General features: G+C 39.2%; 1 protein-coding gene and 1 pseudogene across 1 annotated transcript; both read left to right on the top strand.

Annotated features, from left to right (window-relative positions):
• The first annotated feature begins 11,755 nt into the window (after nucleotides 1–11,755).
• Nucleotides 11,756–22,723, top strand: LOC129770708 (uncharacterized). Its single transcript, XM_055773698.1, has 2 exons — nucleotides 11,756–11,893; nucleotides 21,536–22,723. The coding sequence occupies exons 1-2, from the start codon at nucleotides 11,891–11,893 to the stop codon at nucleotides 22,652–22,654; spliced, it is 1,122 nt and encodes a 373-aa protein (XP_055629673.1). The 5' UTR covers nucleotides 11,756–11,890; the 3' UTR covers nucleotides 22,655–22,723.
• On the top strand, nucleotides 14,957–15,105 carry LOC129772070 (U4 spliceosomal RNA; annotated as a pseudogene).
• Nucleotides 22,724–24,532: the final 1,809 nt, after the last annotated feature.

The raw sequence follows: 24,532 nt of genomic DNA, 5'->3' as shown, positions 1-24,532 counted from the left end.
ATCAGGAGACTGTGCTGGCCACTCCATAACGTTTACCTTATTATCCTGGAACCACTTTTTAACCGTTTTAGCGGTATGTTTGGGGTCGTTGTCCTGCTGGAACTGCCACTTTAGGGGCATCTCCCACTCGGCGTGTGGCAGCATTACTTCCCGAAGTATCTGGGCGTAGAGATGCTGGTCCATAATCCGGTCGATCCAGTACAAGGGACCCACCCCGTACCAAGAAAAGCACCCCCACACCATGATGTTACCTCCTCCATGTTTGAATGTTTTATTTGTATACTGGGGCATATACGCACAGCCGAGTGGGCGATGGACCCGGAAAAGGAGAAACTATGGAGAAATGTGCTGTGGTCGGATGAGACCAAAGTGAACCTCATCGGCTCGGACGGAAAGAGTTGGGTCCATCGCCCACTCGGCTGTGCGTATATGCCCCAGTATACAAATAAAACATTCAAACATGGAGGAGGTAACATCATGGTGTGGGGGTGCTTTTCTTGGTACGGGGTGGGTCCCTTGTACTGGATCGACCGGATTATGGACCAGCATCTCTACGCCCAGATACTTCGGGAAGTAATGCTGCCACACGCCGAGTGGGAGATGCCCCTAAAGTGGCAGTTCCAGCAGGACAACGACCCCAAACATACCGCTAAAACGGTTAAAAAGTGGTTCCAGGATAATAAGGTAAACGTTATGGAGTGGCCAGCACAGTCCCCTGATCTCAATCCCATAGAGAACCTATGGGAAATAGTTAAACGTAAGGTGTACACCGAAAAATCAAAAAACAAGCAGCAGCTGTGGGAGAGAATCCAGGCGGTGTGGTACGCTATCCCGCTGAGAACGTGCCAAAAGCTGGTGGAGTCGATGCCGAACCGGGTGCGAGAAGTGATGCGTAATAAGGGTTATACCACCAAGTACTAACCCTGCAAATCGATCACGGTATGAATTTCCTTTTTTTTTAATTTTTTTTACCATGAATTCTAAAGCGGTCCTATTTTATGTCGCGTTATTTTAGTCAGTAAGTATGCTTAAAACGCATTTTTAAATAAAGGACAATTGGTTTAACTACGGATGATTTTAATTTCTTCGAAGAATGGAATTTACAATTTGTAAATGGTTTGATGCACTTAAATGGAATTTTTTTCCTCAAAGTTTTGTCACTTTCTGTTTTGGATTGAGCTGTGGTCCTATTCTATTGTCCGACACTGTAGGTTGAACTGTTTCAGAGAAATTCGACCACAAACACCGTGACACGAGATTTTTATTTATAAAGATTTGCTAGAATTTATTGAATCACTTACCTTACTTGCAATACAAAAATGCCCCCGACTTGCATATATTTACAATGACGTAATCGTACGTCAAAAATTATTCGAATAAATCAAACAGAACATGTGACCAGACACAAGACGGTAATATTCCATCACGACACACTTTTCGGCCGAAAATTCATTAAGCGCTGAGAAATAGAAAAAAAAAATGAAAACGGCGAACTTTACTTCTTACTTTGTAAATAATAGTTAAAATCCCATAAAATGTTGCCATTAGAGTGTTCTCGTGTTCTATGCGATTTTAGATTATCTCCCTTGAATATCCCAAGCAAACCTGGAGTAATATTTGCGAAGATGCTTTCTCTGACTGATAAGCTATCTAGACTGCATTTTGGGGTTTAACACGCCCGAATCAAGAATAGTGCTTTAAGCTTCTACGTGTGGTTAGCACTGACTGAGATAACCAATGGGCTATGGGTAATACACAAATTCGGTGGAAAGCGAAAAAATTAATAATTTGCCATCATTCATCATCCGAAAGTTAGAAGAAAAGCGAATGCTTCTGTATACATGTGAAAATTTAGTTATCCAACTGTTTGTGAGAAGGTTATTCCAAAATCATGGAACAAAATAAATTTATGATGAAAAACTGTTTTGCCAAACAATACCTCATCTGCTTTCTTATGAATCATATATATGGACCAATAATATATGACCTGTTATTGTCATGTTCACTATCTTCCGCCGACTGTTTACTTACTTTTTAATTCTTTGGTAACGTTCCACCGTTTCTCCTTCACCCATTACATAAGCAGGATTGATGCGACTTTAACCGTATTACCAAATGTCGAAAATCGTCACGAACATGTAAAGTTCATCGAGACAACTCATGTGGCAAACTTTGTGCTATACTTAACCTTTTACCCATGATGGCACCTTACTGTAAAAAACTAAAACAACAAAAAAAACGTTATGCATATGTTGACAACCGGTTCATCAAAATCAAGATTTTGCCGAAAATCTGAAACATCGCTGAGACGATCAGACAGTTTTAGAACGGAAGCGGCCGCAGCCTGGAAGATGAATCTTTGTATGCAGTGATAGACCGCTCCAAGGACGACTCAGGCATACGATTGATAGTGCTGAGGAATTTCGAATTTGTCGAGAGCGTGGAGCTTGGGTTCGATAGGAGGAATTTTCAAACAGTAAATACGCCATATTTTTGGATTCAAAATTTTCGCTAGGCGCTTGACTAAATTTAGAATTCACAAGGAACATTTCACCAGCAACATTCGGTTCCTATTGATTTTCATCTTGTTGAAAAGCGTTACGAAGTCATCTAAATCCGGGTAGGCAGAACTGGTTTTATTTACAGCTAAATGCTAATTTGAGTTCTTCTTCTCTGCAATATAGCTTGATGGTCAATCACCAGCTTTTTTGGAAGGAATTTGTGTATCGGGGAGCATGTTCAACGCGTTTTATGAAATTCTGGAGGCAAAAGAATCTGATGCCATTATCTAGCTAGCATTTTCTCTAAGAAGAGTTTCGAGTGGTTAGGAGTTTGCTATTAATGCGAAGATTCTATTATCCTAATAGCACCAGACGAAAGGAGATTTGGGATAGATTATTGTGAAATAGAAATTTGTGTTTAGGTGACAAAAAATAATCCCACTTTGTGCGATAGAATTTGCCGCCAACAAAAACTATGCTACCATTAATGTGCTGAGAATATTGCTTATTTTATTTGTAACGTAGTTATGGGCACTTATCTCTCCTTTTTCATGCTTCATATGTTACAAATTTACAATTATCTTTTACTTGTTGAGCGTACGTGTTTAGACTTGATCCGTCGTTTCCCATTGATAAGTCCTGAACGAAATCATGTTTCTCAACTATTGTGTTCAAGTAGATATCGATTTATTTTGCTTATTTTTTATGCTTCGTTCAGGTTAATACAAAGTTGTGTATATTCAAAAGCATTTGGTATTTTTCTCCCAATCGTTTTAGTATCCATACTCGTAGAATTGCTGACCGATGGGGGTATATTTTTTCTGCTTCTCTACACGCATGCCGTAAGGTATTCAGTCCTACTCTTCATCATAATTTTTCCGCCTCACAAACCTGTACTAGTGGAATATTTGATTAGCATCCATTTAGATGGATACTGTTATATTACATTTTGCATACTGGTCGAATTCATGAATAGATGATTGAAATATTTGACCGGTGAATAACAGTTTATAGTGCGGGTTTGGTTTTGTTATTTTTGTGATGAGTTTCGTCAATCGCAAGCGTCCGAATCTCTGGCTGATGATCAAGCGATGTTGCATGATGATTGATGTTTTGTGGGAACAGAATCTTTTGTGTATTATGGCTAATCAATCATCTCAAGGAAAGCTTATTCGGTTCGGAGAGAATTAAAACTTGTTTTAACAATTCCTATAAAACGGAGAATGGACATCTGAGGCATAAACAGTACCCATTACTACATTATTATTGTCTAATTATTTACATCCATGAAACGCAAAAGTATGACCCTTTTTTCTGTTTACATCAGCGATCGCCTAAACGAAATCAAGACAACATGATATCCGGCAATATTATGTTGCGAACGACATTATACGCGAATCGAGAAGAAATGCCAAACGGCTTTCCATCTCTCAACTGAAGAACGGCCTTGATAGGATGTATTTCTGCGTCGTAACGCTGTCTGAATATCGATAGTTCGAAAAGAACAAGGAATATGTTTTCCCATATATGGAACTCCAGCATCGTATTTAAATAACAAATGAAGAGCACGTTTGTTGACATCGTCGGTTTTATCGCTTATTATAATGGTCTGAAGAACTAGAGTGTTTCTTAATTTGCTTATTCTACATCTCTTCCTTCGCAGTGGTCTTGTCGAGGTTCCTGCATTCGATCACTGTATCTTGGGATAGAGCTCTTACGTCCGCAAATAGTCTAGCAACTTTGTGAGGAGTTCCTTGAAGATCCTTAAAATACCAAAAAACTCACCGCCGGCCCCTAGGGACCGACGCGGGGCTCAACGTATTAACCTACTATATACACACTTAATCTACTATGTATCCAAATTTATAAAATTTGGAGATAAAGGTGCCTGATTTTTTGCCATTCCGACTGTCGGGCTCTGGCTATGTGTCGTTGTTCGAACTGCTCGATTCAAGTCCCTATTGGGTCAAAGCAAGTTAGCCGATGGACGTCAGTGGTTCTCGTGTGCCACATAAGATTGAGTATTAGCTTCAGGAAGCGGTTTTGGATTACCTGAAGCTTATTTAGGTAAGACCTGACGCATCCGCTCCAGACAGGAGAGCTGTACTCTAGCATCGGCGACACCACTTGTTTCAACACCGTCAGTTTGTTCTCAGTTCATGTTTTGGCCCGCCTGGCGATGATCGGGTAGAGGTAACGAAGCATGATGATGGCTTTGTTTACTTGATCATTTACGTGCGAACGGAAGATAAGTTTGCTATCGAGCATCACACCAAGGTAGCGAGCCTCGGATGACCACTCTATCTCGCTGTTCAGTACTTTCACTCTCGACGTAGGCTCAAGTCGCTCCGTGTTATAGTGTGGGGAAATAATCGTCCACCGTCCGGCTCCACCGGGTAGAGGAGGAATGTCCGAAGTGTACAGGTTGTTCAGTAACGGACCCACTCTTCTCCCCAGTGGGACACCAGTTGCGACCGCGTACAGCACTGAGAGGGCACCAGCAATGTATACTTTAAATGTTCTACCATGGAGATATTTCTGAAAGGTTTTCATCAGGTAAACTGAGAAGTTGAATCTCAGAAAGTTAACTCTTTGTGGTCGTTTGTCTGCTCTCAGCCACCATACCTTTTTTTTACCGTTCTGGTCGTTTGTCTGCTCTCAGCCGCCAAAGAAAGAACCTTGCTAATCTTGTATTTTACTCAACCAAGTATCAGTTTATGCTTTTCCTAAACGAAGAGTGATCTCTAGTGAACCTGTTCACGAACCAATACGGTGCTCCTATAGGTAATAGATAACGGTACTCAGCATCAAACAAAATAGTCACCCACACAAGACAACGCACAGTGCTTTGGATGCATTGGAATGTGGGACAAAAATCATAACAGCAGAATTTAGCCACTTTGGAGTGTTACATGTTCATAAGTATCAAAACTACTGTTTGCATAAATGTCTCATTTTATTTGAATAATCGCATAAGTGTCTCAAGCGACAAAATATCTGTTTTTCTGAAGTGAACATTTTTGATCATTTCAGAAACGCAGAAATCATTATTTGAATAACTACTGGTTTAAATTATGTTGAAGTAGTTATTTTCAAGAAGCAGAATAATTGTTTGCATAAGTGTCTAATGTCATCTGAATAATCTAATGTAAACAAATATTTGTTATAAGTGAAAAGTGCTAATCTTTTCGGATACACATTGCTGGCATTAATTACACATTTATTGCATCAATGACAAAAGTGTCTCATATTAAACGGATAATAAAAATAAAATTTTGTATTGATTATATTCCATATGATTTACTCTTGGAGACTGTTTCGAAAGATTTCACACGAAGACGAATTATAAAATATAATTCTTTGTAACCTTGCATGTATTACTGTTTTTTCAAGGGAAAATAATTCCGACCAGTACGACACCCATGCCCAAATTTAATACGACCGCAAAGGGTTAAATACCAGATCGTCATGTCCTATCAGACCAGGTGATGATCTTGCTGATTTGTGTCATTGTAAACAAATGCTTCAATTTATATTTTGGTGTGTAGGTATTGGTGACTACCATACACTGCATGATTTTCATATGTGCGTGTACAAGCGCTGAGCGTAAACGAATGCTTTTGTATTTTTCAAGTGTCAAGTTTATAAAAGACCAGTTACATTTTCCGTAGCTTTAGTTGTTTTGATATCAATAAATCTGGAAAAAGCCGAAGGGGAAAGTGCTCACGGAGAGAGAAGAAAGGCGAATCGATGCATTTCACCAAAAAAGTTGATATCAGAGAAATTGCTCGTCGGATTGTACGACGGGATTTCCCATCAAGTAGTGCTCAATTATTTGGCGAATCCTCGAGGATACGTCAATCGATGCTCTCTGACCGGGATAAGCGGGAAATAGTTAGAACAGATTCGAATACCTCAAAATCGCTCATGAAAATAAAGCAATATTTGAATTCAAATGTTTCTTGGGTGACAATTCATCAAGTTTTGGTAAAAAGTCTTCACACAAAACATAAAAGAATGAAGCTCCTAATCTTACACCATCTCGCATCGGTAGACGTATGAGTTTTGCCAAAGCTCACATGAACCGACAATGGGACATGGTATGTTATGATAAAGAATGTTTCCAAAAGAATACATTTTCCTATATACCATAACGAAAAGTTTTTCAATGCATAGTGCATCTTCACTGACCAAAAAAATATTTTTGGTCGCCTTTTTTCAAAACGGTCACACTGTGCGGTGGATCAAAGTTAACGATGTAATTTCTTATTGAAAGAGTTGCATAAAAGAGTCCGGAATAAAAAGCAAAAATGTCCAGAATTTAAATCATGAATAAAAAAATGTACGGATTTGAAATCACGGCAAAATGAAGAATTTTATAAATTTTGAACAAATATAACATGATTTTGTGGAATTTTGTGATTCAAACTTACAAGCCTTATAATTGTATAGGTACGGTATTTTTCATGCTATGCTATGTCAAACGCTTTTAGTAGTTGAAGTCGCCGTCGTAAGCGCTGAAGTGTAAGATAACAAAAGCTACCTTAAATAATCGAAACATGCGACCAGACTTGACGGTAATGTTTCATGACAACGCTCAGTCTCATATTGTGACATTGCCTGTTCTGACTACCAATATGACTAAAGCGTTCTCACTGAACGCCTAAACTCGGAACGAATTATCTAGAAGGGGCCTGACTCATTCCATGTCTCAAAAGACGAACATTTCTTTTGGTAGGGAATTCATGATCTTCGAAAGATTAACGATCATAATTTTTCTATCAAGCTGACCAGACAGTCAATATCGATATTGATAAATGTCAACATAGTCTGTCTCACAACAAATGCATTAAAATTATCTGGAAAGTTTCATGTTCTAGTAAAACGGTGCAAAAGCCACAGGTCAAGCTATAACCTGTGGCAGCAGTATGCAGTATGAAGCTCTACCAATTTAGAACCGGGGTTTCTTGCCCAGATGAAAAAATAGGACTACACAAAAGTTATGAAAATCCAACGCAGTCTCTGCGGCACAGAAGATTCCGATTTTTGGGCGTATTTGGCTGGTTGTCTCTACAGTAAGAATGCACAACAATGGTATCGCGATAACGCAGGCCCCGGCCAAGAGGATATGATCCGCGAGTCAATATGTGTTGCAAATTTAGCTATCCTTGCCAAACTATCAAACTACTCGCTGAGCTCAAGGCAGATCTATGGAACAAGGTGCGCCCATTCGCTAATCATATTTCACTCGAAATAATCGTCAAATTTGCGAAAATTTAAAGGAGCCAGTTTTGCAATCTTAAAATTTGAAAGGAGATTCTTAAGTTATCCGATTACTTAAAATACGACGCTTACTTAACCATTTGGCTATATATTTCACAACATACAACATTTCTAAAAACTCGACAGACACAATTTCAGTTCAATATTATTTCACAAATTGCGAGAAAACGTAATACTGTATTGCATAGAATACGTATTCGATACAGAAAAATGGGTGGGTTATATCTATGATATAACCGCAACGTTTACGTGGGACTACCGTTATCTTAGTAAGCGTTTGTATTGTATTGATTGAATTATCGATTGAATGGAACAATTTCCGAATTCAATTGAATTCAACCTATTTGCTTTGTAAGTAAAAAGTTTGAACAGTTGCCATGTAAAATCAATTCATGCATTGTAATAGATTATATTCTTCGTTACAAGGAAATTTGATGACCGTCCTTTTACGTTTGATATGATGCCTAGGACTATCAAAATATGTGAACGGAAGAATTGTCAATCGATCATTGTATTTTACATTTCCCTCTGAAATTATTACATCTCTCATGTTTACGTAGTTCTCGAACCGCGAAAGCTCATTTACCTCTTTTAGCTGAAATGACGATTTTCCCAGGCTTCTCAGTTTAGAAGTATGTTTTAGGGAAACATATTCCGGCCTGCACAAAGACAAGCGAGTATAAAATTACTCGCAGCTTGCATATATTTGCAAAGCAGATTTCCACAGGCACATTGATTTTGAAGGCCGTGTTAGGGAAACACATTTTGGTAGGAACAAAAAAACCCCCGATTTGCATGTATATTTGCAACGCGGATTCCCACAGGTACATTGATTTTGAAGTCTGTGTTGGGGAAACCGTGAATCGGGCCAATCAAAACTTGGCAGTTAGGGTGTTTAAATAACGCTTGACATTTTACAGTTATTCAATTGTTTATCTAATGAAAAATAACATTTTATTAATTTCGATAGACGCGTAGAAATATTTTTTATCAATTGATGCATCTGAACATCTTTCCGATCTATGAGGAAATGTTCGAGTTATAAGCATTCGGAATCTTTCATTTTTTCCTGCATGTTCTGTGTTTAAGTTTTCCTTTCACTCCCATATACTCCGGTTAGACGTAGTCCCACGTCAAAAGTAAATTTTCATTTTTTTTTTTATTTTAAGAGTGTGTTAATTTCATCCTGTAAATTCATGGCTATAGAGTGGTTTTCACATTTTGACCCACCTGGCAGTATGTTAAGCGCCTTGATTTACACCAGCTAGTTAGTTTGGCAGTTCTCGTGAGTGACAGTGATCGCAATTTGCATTTGCGACCCGGACATGTTTGACGCTGTCAAATGCTATGTATTAGTATATGGATGCCCTAAGAGTGCGATAACGCAATTGAAAAAAAGACGAACTCAACAAACCAACCAGGATTCCGCTTAACTAAAATGTATTAGTATAGTATTCTTTCCAATAATGTTTTGTTCTGTATCAGAAAGATTCTGGGATATATCCGATCGAAAGCGCACCGATTCTAAATTGGCCTGGGTTTATTATAATTATATTGCTGTTAATTATTGCACCTAGAAATGTTTCAATAATTTAGTTATATTATTGCTATGTGTGTTATTCATTATAGAGAATTCTACAATCTGTGAACGATTATAAATCCGATGTAAATACAAAAAAAATACTGATAAAAAATGAAGAAGAATATAAAATGCAAAAAAAAAGATTAACAAGCCTTGGTATCTTGATAGATTCTCAATATAATTGGAAAATTTGTAAAATTATAAACTTAATGAAAACACAATTTTCTAAAGTTTTCATCATTGTCAATTGATTCCATTGTTTAGATTGAGATGACACTTCCTGTACAGTTTACGCCGAATAAAAACTATATGAATATAAGAATTCATTGATGTTTATTCTCGAAGTGTTCGTGCCGGAACAAACTTTTACGGGAAGCATAATGCATGCAAAAATTCCCATCAAACAGCATTGACAAGTTAGATCGCTATGTGCCCATACCTGATACTTCGTTATTGTCGTGATTCACTCGTTTTAAGACTGAAGTTTGACCGAACGTCGCTTCCGCATACAATTTGATTGAATACTTTAAATACAATCATTGTTACCAATCTGCTAGGCGTTGAGCTATTCACACCTTTTCGAACATATGTCTTGTTTCACTGCTTTGACCATGCCACCAACAATAACAATACACCTTTTTTAGGAGTTACCAACGACATCTAACATATTTTATTATGTGACAAAGCAGTATCCCTTCCAGTTCCTATATTCGGCATTGAAGGTGCGATCTCGGTCGCCAACGAAATTCTCCAGATTATGAGATTATGATGACGAGTTACAAATTATTTACTACGATCACTGTAATAAACGAGTGTTGAAAGCGTGTTGTTACTCGTGGTTTAATGCAAGTTGAATTCTTTTGAGTTCATCGTTGCTCTTGCTCGAGTTTGCAAAATTTGCATCCGCGTCCGGTTATGAATCAATTTGAAAATCTTTTCGTTCATTGGCATCTCTGCGTCCGAGTACAAAAGAACGAATCATTTTTCAGATGTGAACTATGTTTAACGCTTCACTAATACATAACCTGCGGAACAACACAAGAGTTCATCGGTGCTGCGTCCGCCATGTGCCATCAGTTTTATTGATTTCCACGATTTCTGTACCTTCGTGAAAGTCAGCAACCTGTATCGATTGGGGGGATTTTTCTGTCACTATATTTTAGATGGAAGACATCTGTTTGGAAGCCCCGCGAAATGTCAAATGTCGTTAACCTCTCTCTGATTCAATATGTTTAGTCTAGCCGTACTTTTGTTTTCGATATCTTCAATCAATAGAAAATTTAACTTGCGAAAGCGCAAAGTGCAAAAAGTCCAAATTTAGTTAATCCCCATTTTCCGCCAGATTTAACATCCTGAGAGGATAGTTATCATTTGCTGTTTCGACTGATTCGACTCTATAATAATTTGCATCGGAAACAGAAAACATGCTTATGCCATATGCTCATAGCCACCGCACTTGCTTGTTTATAATCGGCGGAACCAGTTTCGGTCGTGTTTTAATAGAATTTAGAATTTAGATTATGATTGAAGAGCAGATAGACGGAATTTTGTACTCAATTTTCACACCATCATAGCGATCATAGGATGTCTGAGCTTTCTTACAGTGTGTTGAACTTCGGGAACAAGTTTCCAAAATTTCGAGAACTAGTTCCAAGTCCAGTATGTGTTGCGTATTCTCATCTCACCAGAACCACACAGATGTGTTGAAGATGATTCTGGGGGCGTTGAAATAATTTGGAAAGGACAAAATTTGCATGTGCTTGTGTACCGCGCGATCGTGGAGAAGAGGATCGAAGCAAGAATAGAGTCACTTTTCGGATCTTACTGCAAGTGATAAATTTGCAGCTTTTGTGTGGAGGTCTGGTAGCATTACCCACCTTCCTCCTTAGTCCCGTTTGATAATTAACGAGGTGGTAACCAAATGAACTGGTCACTGGACACTGGGTACCAGTTCAGAGCCAGCTGGTGGGCGTTATCCGCACACAAGTCTCGGCATTCAGGAGACGAACCCAGTCTCATACTCTCACTAACCGAAAGTGTGAAGATCTTTTATTGTTCTGAACAAACTTCGGATGATTCGCTTCGTTATCAGTGACGCACTAATCTCTGTTTTATTGATATAGACAATAATGTGATCGTCTCCATTCGCAAAACCGGATCACTAGATTGCGATCGCTGGGAGCGTGTCGCGCGTAGTTCTGGTTTGATGTGACCAGGGCAGAAGAAGATGGTCCATCGCACACTGCTACCTGATAGCAAGAAAAAAAACAGTAAAATTTCGTTGATTCGAATCGATTAGTATCTCTGTTGTGTCTGTTAAGCTTCTAGAACGATTAGATATAAATAAGACTGCTCTGTTTTTGGGAGCTTTAGTTCTGATTCGAATTTTCGCCACCGGCGTCGTGCTAACGACGGCAAAGACGGCTACATCAACGTGCCAAACCTGAACGATAGGCGAACCAAAGATTTTTTTAAGTGAAAAAGGGTGCTCCTCGATAGACTGTTATAAAATTTGTGCTCAAGAATGGTGAGTGTGCCAGAGAATGGATTGTGTTACAATAGTTGTTCATAGTTGGATAATCAAATTCGGGTTGGATCTAAATGCTCTTCAAATGGTTGGATTATAGAAGCATGTGGGAAGATGCAATCGACCATCAAAATGTTGCGTACCTGTACCTCAGCTAATCGTGATTCGCCAAAACTGCCGATCAAAATCAATTAAGGAAAACTAAAGATCTTTTGTTGAATTTCAAAAAAAAAGTAACAAGGATGGAGAAAAATTTCAAAGTGAAATGTGTACTCTGTTTTTAGAAATGCTGACAGAACTTTTTATTCGTCGAAAAGTGTAACAACAGTTTTATATCCGACTTCTACCTTCCCAGTATACCACGAAATCTTTTGCGTTGTTTTACCATAGTCGTGCTGAAATTTTTGTGAGTCGCATAAGTTTCAAATTACTTTTGTATATGGTGCATTCAAGAGTATAGCTAAAAAATGTATTATAGTATTTTTTTACAACTGAATCACACGATTGTTTTCGCTCAGAGTGCCTAGTGTGTAAATGAACTTCTGAGGAGACGAATAATATGTGCTGCTGAGCAGAACGTTTGTGCTTTCATGCCTGAGAACGAAAACGTTGAATCGATAATGAACTATGAAAAGAATACAGAATAATTTATTCCGTGGTTTGGAATGTAGAGTAAATGACACCTAGAGCGTTCAGATTTCGAAAAAAAGCCAACAACAATATTCGATATAAATTTCTTGTCTAGTTACTGAAAGAGTTTTAATAATATAGATAAAAATGAGATATGTCAAATTCAGTGATAAGGATTTTAAAAAACACACATAATTCACTTCTAATGAATTTAACAACGTGACTAATCGCATCCGACGCATTGCATGAAATTATTCAAATTTCCTCGAAATTCATTTAATTTCAGTCATTTTCAGTTTAAGTTCAGTCAAATTACCATGCCCTCATTTTTTTTTTGTTTTATTAATTTTCTGTTTTTTCATCAATCCAATTATCGAAAACTGCAAAAAAAAGAACAAAGAAAATTTTGTTGAATATAAATATACTTTTTTCGTTCGGACGATGGTTTTAACAGATATGAGAATTGTTCCAGAGTTTTTTTGACGTAGGACTACGTCTTTCATTTCTTTACTGGGGTGTAAGTTCAAAGTTTCGAAAACGAAAGCGTTACGCCGGAGAACGAGATTTCGTGCGTTAATAGCAGACAACACACAGACAAAACACAGACTTCAAAACCATGGAACCAGGGGAAATCGACATTGCAAAATAGATGATGATGATGTTGAATTAAAGAGGCTTTAAACTTTTCAGTTCATACGCCTCTAACAAAATAGATGCAAGCAGCGGGTACTTTTGTACTCGCTCGTGTATCTGGAAATTGGAATGTTTCCCTAACACAGGTTTCAAAACCATGGATCCTGGGAAAATCGACATTGCAAAATAGATTCAAGCTGCGAGTATTTTGTATTCGCTTGAGTTTCTGGAAATCGGAATGCTTTCCTAACACAGACTTCAATATCACGAAGCCTGGGGAAATCGGATGCAAGCGGCGGGTACTTTTGAACTTGCTTGCGTTTCCACAAATCGGAATGTTTCCCTGACGCAAACTTCAAAACCATGGAACCCTGGGAAAATTGGCATGGCAAATTAGATGCAAGCAGCGGGTACTTTTGTACTCGTTTGCGTTTTTGCAAATTGGAATGTTTCCCTAACGCTGGTTTCAAAAACATGGACCCTGGGGAAATTGGCATTGAAAAATAGATGCAAACTACTGGTACTCTCGTACTCGCTTGCATTTTTGCAAACCGGGATGTGTTTTCCCAATACAGATTCCGAAATCAAGAAGTTGGGAAAATCGGCATTGCAGATACACTCAAGTCGGCAATACTTTCATACCCCCATGCATTTTTACACTCCAGAATTCGTTTTGCTAACACGGTCTACAAAAGCAGGTACAAATGCAACGCTTTGGCTCTATTATTCTAGAATGCATTGGAAGATATCTCTCAATGTCGCCAGCTCACTGAACTTTTACGCATACTGTTTGATGATTAGGCAAAATGTTGACAAATATTTGCCGCGATAACTACTACCATAATGCATGAATTGACTTAAATTGGGATTTGTTTGCAATTGAATACGTAAATAAATTCTATTCATTCACTAGTTTAATCAATAATTTAATCAATACTCACAAAAGATAGCTCTGCGCAGCGGCGATATCGTACCCAATGACGAACATCCGAGGTGGGATTATTGCTAATTGAAGAAATACAATTGATTACTAAGCCAACGGCAGTCCTACGTCAGCCTTGCGGCTATATCATAGGTATAACCCATCCATAGTTTTTTTTCCAAAATATATATTTTATTAAGGCACATGTGGTGTTAGCCTGACGGGGCCGGGAGTCCAATATTTTGACAAATTTTGTCTTGCAACTATGTTAGTAATATGTAACCGATTACTCGCGGTTGGCTCGAGGTTAGTATTACAAAGATCTCAAAATTGGGATGTTGCAGTCTCCAGTACTATGTATGTATGGCCGACACGGGATACTTCCTATTGGGGTGTAACTGACCATTGATCAGCGACGCCCCCCTAGTCTGTACCTCATATCAATCGTGGTGCATCTCTCTTGACTCGAGGAATCCAGGGTAGAATGGTCACTGGGCGGTACAATCTTCAGCTCGTGTAGAGTTGCCATGAGCGGTACAACCTTCATAAAAAATATAAACATAATTCATAATGTTAAAATACAAACAAAATGATAACAATGAATCGTTTCCTAAACCAAGAGGCAAAAGCCGCGTACGAAAACCCTCACATCCTCAATTCGTAAATGTTCGACTGTAAATTCAACAAATCCTCACCAAATTCCCCGAAAGTCCCCAGAAAGTCATCAAAGGTCGCCTGAACATAAGTACTAGTCAGGGCGTCGTTGTCAAATTCAAATGTCAGTTATTTGTAAAAAAAAAATTCCTACAAAATCTAGTCAAAATCGGACAGAATCAAATTGGTTATCAAAAGTAATCCAATAGAAATGTCAAAAGTTTAGTTTTGCGCAGTGGCGTTATCGTAACCAATGAGGTTTTACCGAGGTACGATTATTGCTAGTTGAAAGAAATGCCAAAAGAGATCCAATCCAATCCAATCCTCCTGGTCCAATCAGGAGGGGGAAAAAGTGTTACTTTTCTTATTATAATCCACTACCTAGAGAAAGTATTGTTATTAAAGGCAAAATTATTCGAATTGGATGAACTGCACTTTTTTCATCAATTAATGCTAGCGTTTCAAATCATGAGGGCCAAGTGTTTGTCGATTGATCCTTCCCAGTGCTAAAAATAATCAATTAATTCATTCGTACGAACAGTTACCATCGGTCGGGCTTGATAGTACTTCTCCTCATACGAATATCGCGGGCTCATAAGCTGCTTCGACGAGAGGGCATATTTCATTCATACGAATTTCTTCTCACTATATCCCTTCCATTCGATTAAATAAGCGCATCTTCATTCAATCCGCTCGTCATGCTGTTATTTGAGATTTAGGTTTGTCCCTATCAATTGAACTAGTGACCGAGACTCAATTGACACTCGATGATGCTATGGTTTGTTTTCCGAGAGAAGCAGTGAAACAACTGGCGAGAATGATTTCTTATTTCTTTCATTCTTACGCTTCTCGCATTACTGTGAGAGTGTGATGCTAACACATTTGTAGGGCATTAGAAAAGCTCTCCCATCGCCTGCTCTATGTATGCCTTGACGAAATCATGCTTCAATCCGGAAAGCCGAGGTTGTGAAAATGGATTATTTGTTTTCGTTCGACTCAAGACATTCATCACATTCAAATGAAAAGGAATATCTTTCATTTAACAATGGGCCCTTTAGAATCTCAGTTGAGGAGGTTGTGCAAATTTCAAACGATCGAGCAATGCTTTCTTCGACTGATATTCTTTATCATTTCCGTCGATTTCTCTCGATTGAGATTGAATTTTCACGCACTGATCCTTTCACTGAATAATTCGCTTTCGTTCGTTCAAATATGATCAAAAGAGAGAGGTCAAAAACACTGGGTTTAGTAGGGGGTATAGATACACGCATTGCTTCCCAGTCATATTGAAACTGTTACAAAGATCATATATAGAAACTGAACAGTTTTTTTTATCCCATTTGTTTATTTTATTTAGGCCCATTAGCATTTTAGCTGTAACAGAGCCAGATTTTAATTGTGTACATTTCACATGTTTTTGTCGTATCTATAAATAGCACACTACACAGTAGCTATTTAGGCGTAAGAGTATTCCTTCTGTTCTTCCATTGTTCAGTTAGACCACTGGACAATGGAGATAGTTGATATGATCATTGTTGTGTTATTAATAGAACAACACCCCGATGTTTCTTGCGGAGCAGAGCAGTTGTTTGGATGAATCGATCTCCATTCGATCGTGGATCCACTCCTGGTGATTGTTTTGTGGACGTAGTTATTTTGTAACAACACAAAGATGGCCAATTGAGGGCCCTGAGTTTTGAACTCACGATCGATCGCTTACTAAGCGAACGCACAACCAATGTGGCTACGAAGACCCTCGGTGAGAGGTTGTCGGCATGCTGTTTAGCCAGTCAGTCTTTTTTATCCTTTTTATTTATTTATTTAGTCTCATTAGCATTTTTATTCATTTTTAGTAACAGAGCCGGATTAAATCATGGAGCATGTTACACGTTTATGGTAACTATAAATTGTATATTACACAGTAGCCATTCAGGTGCAGGAGTATTCTTTCTGTTCTTCCATTGTTCAGTTGACCGGACAGCGGAGACAGTTGATATATGATCATTGTTATGTTATTAACAGCACAACGGCCCGAAGTTTTTTTTTTGTGTTGAAGAGAGGCCAGCACCCCGACCGTGAATCGATCTCCATTGTACAGCGCTAGAACCATGCAAGCAACTCAGTACAATCTCTGTATTTGTACCGACCTTTTTCACAGTGATACATGACTACATCTTGTCAATTTCAACTGTGCGCAGCGCCATAGACGGGTAGTGGTAGGAAGCATGAACAAATTTTGACAACACCGAATCAAAACACTTGGTAAACATTCTTTTCATTGACTTTCTCTTGAGATAAGAACTCAGATGTGGAAACTTGGTTGTTGTGTTTGATAGTTTAGATGCCAAATTAAAACTTTTTTCATCGAAATATGTGATGAAAATTGGTCGAATTTCTGATTTTCATTTTGACATGTGCTACAATATACAGCCAAGGTATGTGTGCCATGCTAAAATGTCACCTGTACATCGCTGTACGCAGGTACAACGCAGGTACAGTACACCATATCTGTCCATGGCATAAGCGAACGCGCAACCAATGTGGCTACCAATGTGACCTCCTCCCCCAGGCTCTGAAAGGAGTGAGCACATACATTGTTTGTGATTAATGATTGTTGTTGTTGAGCTAGTAGAAAAACACCGTTTAACATGTTACTCTGCGCAAGTGGCTCAGCGCTCCTTGTTGGTGCAATAAACTGCTGTGTGACCAACCGACTTGCATTTTTGGCTAGTCGTGAGCTTTGGCACGAAGAATCGCACCAGTAGCCTCAATTTGTCTACCGGAAACAGCAAAAATTACTTGCAATCAGAACTATCTTCCGGGTAGACGTAGTGCTACGTCAAAAATATAGTGCATAGAATCAAATACACAACCGTATTGTGAATGTAGGACTACGAAAATATTTCATTAAATGCATTCGTTTATCAATTCGGATAGTAATTTAGAATAAATCAAAATTTCAGAATTAACGCAAATAATTACTCTCAACATGACGAATATTAGCCGACCACATACCGCGAATTCACAAAATATACATGAGGAATGAACCGAGCCCCGGAATTGTACGTCGAAGTGTTTATATTCAGCCACTTGGTCCGAAGGGACACATCAAAAAATGATTCTAGTTACCAAATATAGTTCCTAATGATTTGTTGAGCTGCATGACAGCAATTTTATTATAATATTTTCTTGTAAAAACAGGCCTAATATTTCAATCACCATTCCACAACTCGATCTTCTACCATGGTGATATTAATTTGTGTCTACGTATACTCCAGCATGATTAGTGATACCCAAAACAAACAAAAAATTATAATAATCGGGATAGAAGATTGAAACATAGATATTGCGATTGTGAAACAAAACAAAACCCATTTAAAACCAATGAAGAAAACTTTTTAGCACAGTTAAATTACACAAAATATAGAGAGATTACAAATCAACGAACCGAATGCATGATCGTGTGAAACAAAATAACGTGTTCCTTGCATGTAATGTTAGCACAGCGACAATGCGGAACACGTTAGAACATTTGACTGAATGTTGTGAAACCATACCCACTAACAAACATTCAATCAGCAAAGAGTCGCCCATTTCAGTGAACCAACGTTCATCGGATCACAATAACCCAGCAGAACATGAACCCATTGAACATCGACGTCGTTTGCATGTTTATTCTGTCATTGTTAGTGTCATGATAAAGTACACATCAAAAAAGTGCCAAAAGTTCAATCGCGTTCCATCGATTCGAGTTACGTTTAACGATCATATGTACAGATCATCAAATTAATTAAATGAACGTTACTAGAGCAGCAACTCATTTAACCACCATCCAACGGCGACATGTCACATTAAATGAAAATATTGTCATTAATCATTGGTAAGTACCATTCTCAGTTCGTTTCAATTAGTTCATTTTAGTCTAACAGAAAAATCTAACCAAAATTTTCGAAGACGAGAAACGAGAAAATGTTTGGGTGTGAATCCCTTTTACTTTTATGTTCATTTCGTTATATCGTTATCGTTACCACTAATATATAGTCACAAGTAGGAATCACTAACAGAACTTAAGAATGTTTCTGATTGATGTTATTGTTTTCTACGTAAACCAATTCTTGTAATGAAATGAACCACACTGAAAATGGTTTTTTTATTGTAGTCAATTTCATCCAGTATTGGTCATGTTCTGGAATCATTCAACATACTATTTTTAGAATGATTCTAATAGCGTTTATAGTGGATTGTGGCAAGCCTTGAAATATTTAACATTATCATAGTCATAAACTGAGGAGCCACTACTGAAAGTTACAATTTTGTATGAAATAACGATGGATATTATATAAACTATTTCTGGATTATGTAACTTGTCTCGTAATGCTTCATATGCTTTATATTTGTCACTACTTCGGTATTCTGTCGATGTTCTAGTAGACAACAATGCCAATCGTTGAGCAAGAATCTTAATAAATCGTATTCTCTGTTTTCCTATCATTATGTCAATGTATGGTCATTCTGATCTATTTAACTAACAACATAGTTTATTGGTGGTTGAACACGAAATTATTCGGATACAAAAATTTTGTTGAAATAAAATTATGCGTTCTATTTTCTATATTCGGTCGAACTGTTCCCCGATAAAAAGAAACCGTCATCCCTTGCATCAGCTTTTTTCCCCACTTGTTTGGCAGTCAAATTCCAGTTACGCTTAGACTCCTTCTTGTCGCATGCAATTCTATCCTTCTTATTCAAGTTCAAAATTGACCAGTATTTCGACCATCAACCGAAGTAAACCAGGCCTGAGTTCTAGAGTATTGGGAACTACATCGACGCCATTGTCGTTGTATCACAGTATGGTAGAATTTGAATAATGAAATGTTGTTAGGTCGAGCCAGAAAAGAAAACAAATCACATGCTTCTCCAGTAAATCCGGCAACCTTTTCTGAAGACACCTCTTCGATTAATTTCCAGGTTCGTAGTTACAGAGCATACGAGAGCATCACTTTTCATTCTACAGCTACAGACAGCTTACTCAAAAAAATAAACAAATGGCAACATTTTTCGTTATCCGGATCTTTTCGTGTTCAATTTTTATCTAACAAATTCAATTTTATCATAAATGAAGGTTAATTACAAACGAACTATTGATAATAACTTGCTGAAACATGGGCAGCGTCCGAAACTATTGTATTATATATGAACTCTTCATTCTTCCTGCTTCCAGCTTCCTATTTTAGCTCTGCTAGATTTCTTTGAGATATATTACTATTTTGGTCTGTACCGTTCTAATTTATTTCTTTGTTTATTTTCAGAAAATTCTATTCCTAATGCTCGCCACTTTGGCGGTGGGCACCCGATCCGAATTCCAAGGCTACGACTATCCAAAACCTAGTTGTAGTTTTGGAGTGTCTACGCAATATGTCACCAAAACTACGACCGCAATCCAAACACGCACCCAAACCGTAAATAATGTGTCCCCTCCTAGAACGGAAACCGTGATCCGTACTTCGTCCGTGATCGTTACCTCAGCCTACACACAAACCGTTCCAGTGTATTCAACGGTCACACGGACAAATACTATCACTGTCTCCAAACCTCCCCCGCCACCCAGAACCATCATCAACACTGTTTCGCTTCCTCCAGTGGTTTCAACAGTCCTCTCTACAATCGTACGTGCTACACCAGTCTACAAGACTATCACGAATACCCAAACTGTTACCCAAGCACCAGTAGTGTTACCAGCGCAAACCGTTATCAGAACCGTTACACAACCTCCTGTTGTCAAAACTCAAGTAACGACATTCACCACTACGGTACCAGTAGTATCGCGCGTCACAAACGTTGTTACCGTTCCTGGACCAACAGTCACACTACCAGCTCAGGTGGTCTACTCAACCAAGACTCTTCCTCCAGTTGTTCGAACAACAACTTCGGTGGTCATCTCTACTACTCCTGTCGTTCAATACTCAACTATCAGCGTTCGTCCATCAACGGTCACTTTGCCAGCTCAAACTATCATCCAAACTCAGACCGTACAAGCTTCGGTTGTGACTCAAACTGCCGTCATCGCAAGCCCCACACCGGTCTTCCAAACGTTGATTCACACACAGACTGTTGTTCTTCCTCCTCCACCACCAGTCTATCAGATCCTATATTCTACCATCGCTCTGCCTGCTCGGACCCAAACCCTCATATTGACCGCCACCCAGATTATACATGCAACTCGGACTGTCTACCGCCCGTTGATCAGCGCTGTTGCCACTCCAGTGCTACAGTTCGTGACTCACACGGCTCAGTTGCCGGCAGTTCTTAACACCGTCTGTCTGCCACAGAGTGCCTATCTACCTGCAGCAACGCTACCCGCTGCAACACTACCTGCCGTGCCTCTGCCTGGAGCAGCACTGCCTGCTGTAACTCTGCCTGGAGCAGGCTTGCCTGCCGTAACTCTACCAGGAGCAGCACTGCCCGGTGCACTTCTCTCCCACCCGACGCCACTGCTCGGATCGGTCGGATTTCCGGATATCTACTTGAGGAAAAAGCGAAAAACTGAGAAGCCAGAGTCTACAGAGGAAAAAACCGACAAAACGAATTAAATTGAACGGAGGTTTCGGTTCGATAAACCACAGTTTAATTGTTCACTATTGAGTAAATTATGTGTTCTTTACGAAGGCTATTAGAATAAATAAACATATCGTTGGTTTTGTAATAAACGTTCCATTTTAATGTTCCTTTGTGAATCATTGCATCATTTCCTACTTCAATAAACATTCCATCACATGCGCTAATAAACTTTACCTCTTTTTCAGAAACTTGCAATACTACTGTTTGCCTCTCTGGCAGTAAGCGTCCGATCTGATTTCGAAGGTTACAATTATCCAAAGCCGAGTTGCAGTTTCGGTGTATCCACGCTCACTCTTACGAAGACCTCGACGGCGTTCCAAACTCGCACGCAAACCATCACCAATGCACCACCACCGCGGACGGAAACTGTGACCCGAACATCGTCGGTGATTGTTACCTCTGCGTACACACAAACCGTCCCAGTGTACAACACTGTCACGCGTACGAATACACTCACCGTATCGGCACCACCTCCACCACCTAGAACCATAACCAATACCATCACGCTGCCACCAGTGGTATCGACCGTTACATCTACTAGCATTCGTGCTACCCCTGTCTACAAGACAATCACAAATGTCCAAACCATCACCCAACCACCGGTGACTCTGCCAGCTCAAACTGTCGTTAGAACAATCACGCAACCTCCAGTGACTAGAACTGAAACCAATATACAGACAACTACTGTTCCAGTTGTATCGCGTGTAACCAGCATTGTAAAAGTACCGGGCCCAACAGTGACTCTTCCACCAGAAACCATCTATTCGACTAAGACTCTTCCCCCAGTTGTTCGTACGACCACCTCATTGATCACTACAACTACCGCGGTCACTCAGTATAGTACCATAACCATACCCCCATCAACTCTGACCATACCCGCTCAAACTGTCTACAGAACGCAAACCGTGCAACTACCTCCGCTGACCACAACGGCTGTAGTTGTCACCCCAAGCCCAGTCTATCAAACCGTTCTGCTAACAGAGACCCTTACGTTGCCATCTCCACCACAACCTGTCCGCATTATCTATTCCACCATTGCCCTGCCTCCTCTAACCGATACCATCATACTAACAAGTACATTGATCAGACACGAAACGCAGCTACTCTACAGTACTGTGATCAGAACCATTGCCACTCCGGTGCTCCAGCAAGTGACCAAAACTGTTCAACTACCAGCGGTCACCTCTACCATCTGTAAACCAACGAATGCATATCTACCGGCGGCACCGACAAATGAATATATCCCCTCGCAGAAGAGCTTCATCGATAATCAACCACGATACAACGATATCTTCTCTTACTGAAATGATCATCAGAACAAGGCGTTGCTCGAAGTGTAATGGCTTTTAAGAGTGTACAGTAAACGAAGGCAAACGAGTCAAATTGATAAAAATAAAAGAAAAAAAATCACAATTCATATCTAACATTTTTCATTATTATATTTTAGATGACCGACATCAATTCAACGCTAATCTCTATCGAAATTTTGAGTATAATCTTCATTGTTTTATTGAAATTAACACATAATGCTTCTTATTTTAAGAACTGTCGCCAATTTTTTTATTTAGAAATATTTTCTATGGCTCTTCTCAGACGCTTTGTTTTTATATAATTAAACCAATAACGGTCATCGGCTTTAAAGACCATCTGACGCAGCTGAAAAACTTCCCTGTTGATTTCAAAAAAAATCTCTAAAAACCCTAATTGTATACTGACACTAATCGGACTTCGTGAACTTCATACTTGTGAACTTTTACACAATTTTATAAATGACGATAAATCTCACCAATCTCACCGAAGAAACGCTGCGCCGACGACCCGTGTTGCAGCTGTCAAACGACAGTCGTTAACACCAGTGAGTACCGCAACAAATGAATGGATACGTATCCGTGCATATTTCATCTGCACTGTTTTGGCCATTGAGATGAGCGCTCACAATGCCCAAGGTAGTGCATAGTTCGTCGGGAGACTTAATGAAACGCGAAGTGTAGAGCGATTGTACAACACAATAGGCTGCCGAAAATGGAAATCGATGAGATCAAGCAGAGAGGTCAGGAATTAGGCTCCAGACAACAAAGCCAGAGATGTGTCGAGATTTTTATCAAGTACGGTTGGTCCAAAAAAAGGACTGCTCCAACATGAAAGCTCCGTGGAAGGCGTGATGCTCATGGGATTAGAGTCCGAAACAAGTGCACCACAATTGGTAGTGTGGCTTTCAAATGTGCTGATTCCTCTCTTGAGCCACCAAATGTGGCTCCTAGCCTTGACGAAGATGAAGGGGGAAAGGCATTTTATCAGAAATTTACGGTAGGCCAGATCACGTGAAGCGCACAACTGAATCGATTCGTCTACTGATGTGATCCGTGGTACCACGTCTTCTGGATTTGACCAGACAGAGCCAGATAGTGAAGGAAAATAGGAGGAGAGAGGGGATGAATAGGAAAATTTATATACTCACTGGCTGCTCCTGTAAGTGGTACTTCTTCCTTGCGGGGCCGGCTTCTAGGCTGTGATATTGAGTGATGATGCTAGCTCGGATTTCTAGTGACCCTCAACGCTCCTGCATTCGTGGTCGGATTGAGAGTGTTGCACTCATTCCAAATTTGTTCATTTTATACAAGATTTTTCCTATATTAATGCTGGTTGCAAACCATTGCTGGTGAGGCCTTATCTAACGCCAGAAGGGCGTAGCTAAGGAAAAGGGGGAAACAACTACTACACCAGATTGCTGTGGGAGCTAAAAAGGTTCCAAGGATACCTCCATTCGTTCTTTCTGTAATTAAAATTAGTCCGAAGACGCTCCTGGAAACGCTAAAAGTGTTGAACAAGGAAATAGTGTCCAAAAGTCGGTCATTCTTAGCACCTGCAAGATTATCAGATAATTCCTTGGTCAGGATAAAAGAGCACGAGCATGTAGATACGTACCTAGAGCTGTAGAGCCTAGTCTCCCTTTGGCATTAAGAGACCCGGAAACTTGGAAACATTAAATAATGCAAAACAAATTGAAATAATTGAAATAATAAAAAAAACACTATGGAAACATGAAAAAATAAAAATAAATCGAGGGGTTGTATCCGAGACACGACCGCATAGGACGTAGGACTATGCAATCTTTTTATTTTTAAATTTGTTGGTTTATCATTTCGGATATTATTTGCGAATACGTCGAAATTTCATAAATA

The sequence above is a fragment of the Toxorhynchites rutilus genome, chromosome 2, assembly GCF_029784135.1.
Source record: "Toxorhynchites rutilus septentrionalis strain SRP chromosome 2, ASM2978413v1, whole genome shotgun sequence".
NCBI lineage: Eukaryota > Metazoa > Arthropoda > Insecta > Diptera > Culicidae > Toxorhynchites > Toxorhynchites rutilus.
Note: the sequence above shows the minus strand (reverse complement) of the source record. Positions and strands in the feature narration are given on the sequence as shown.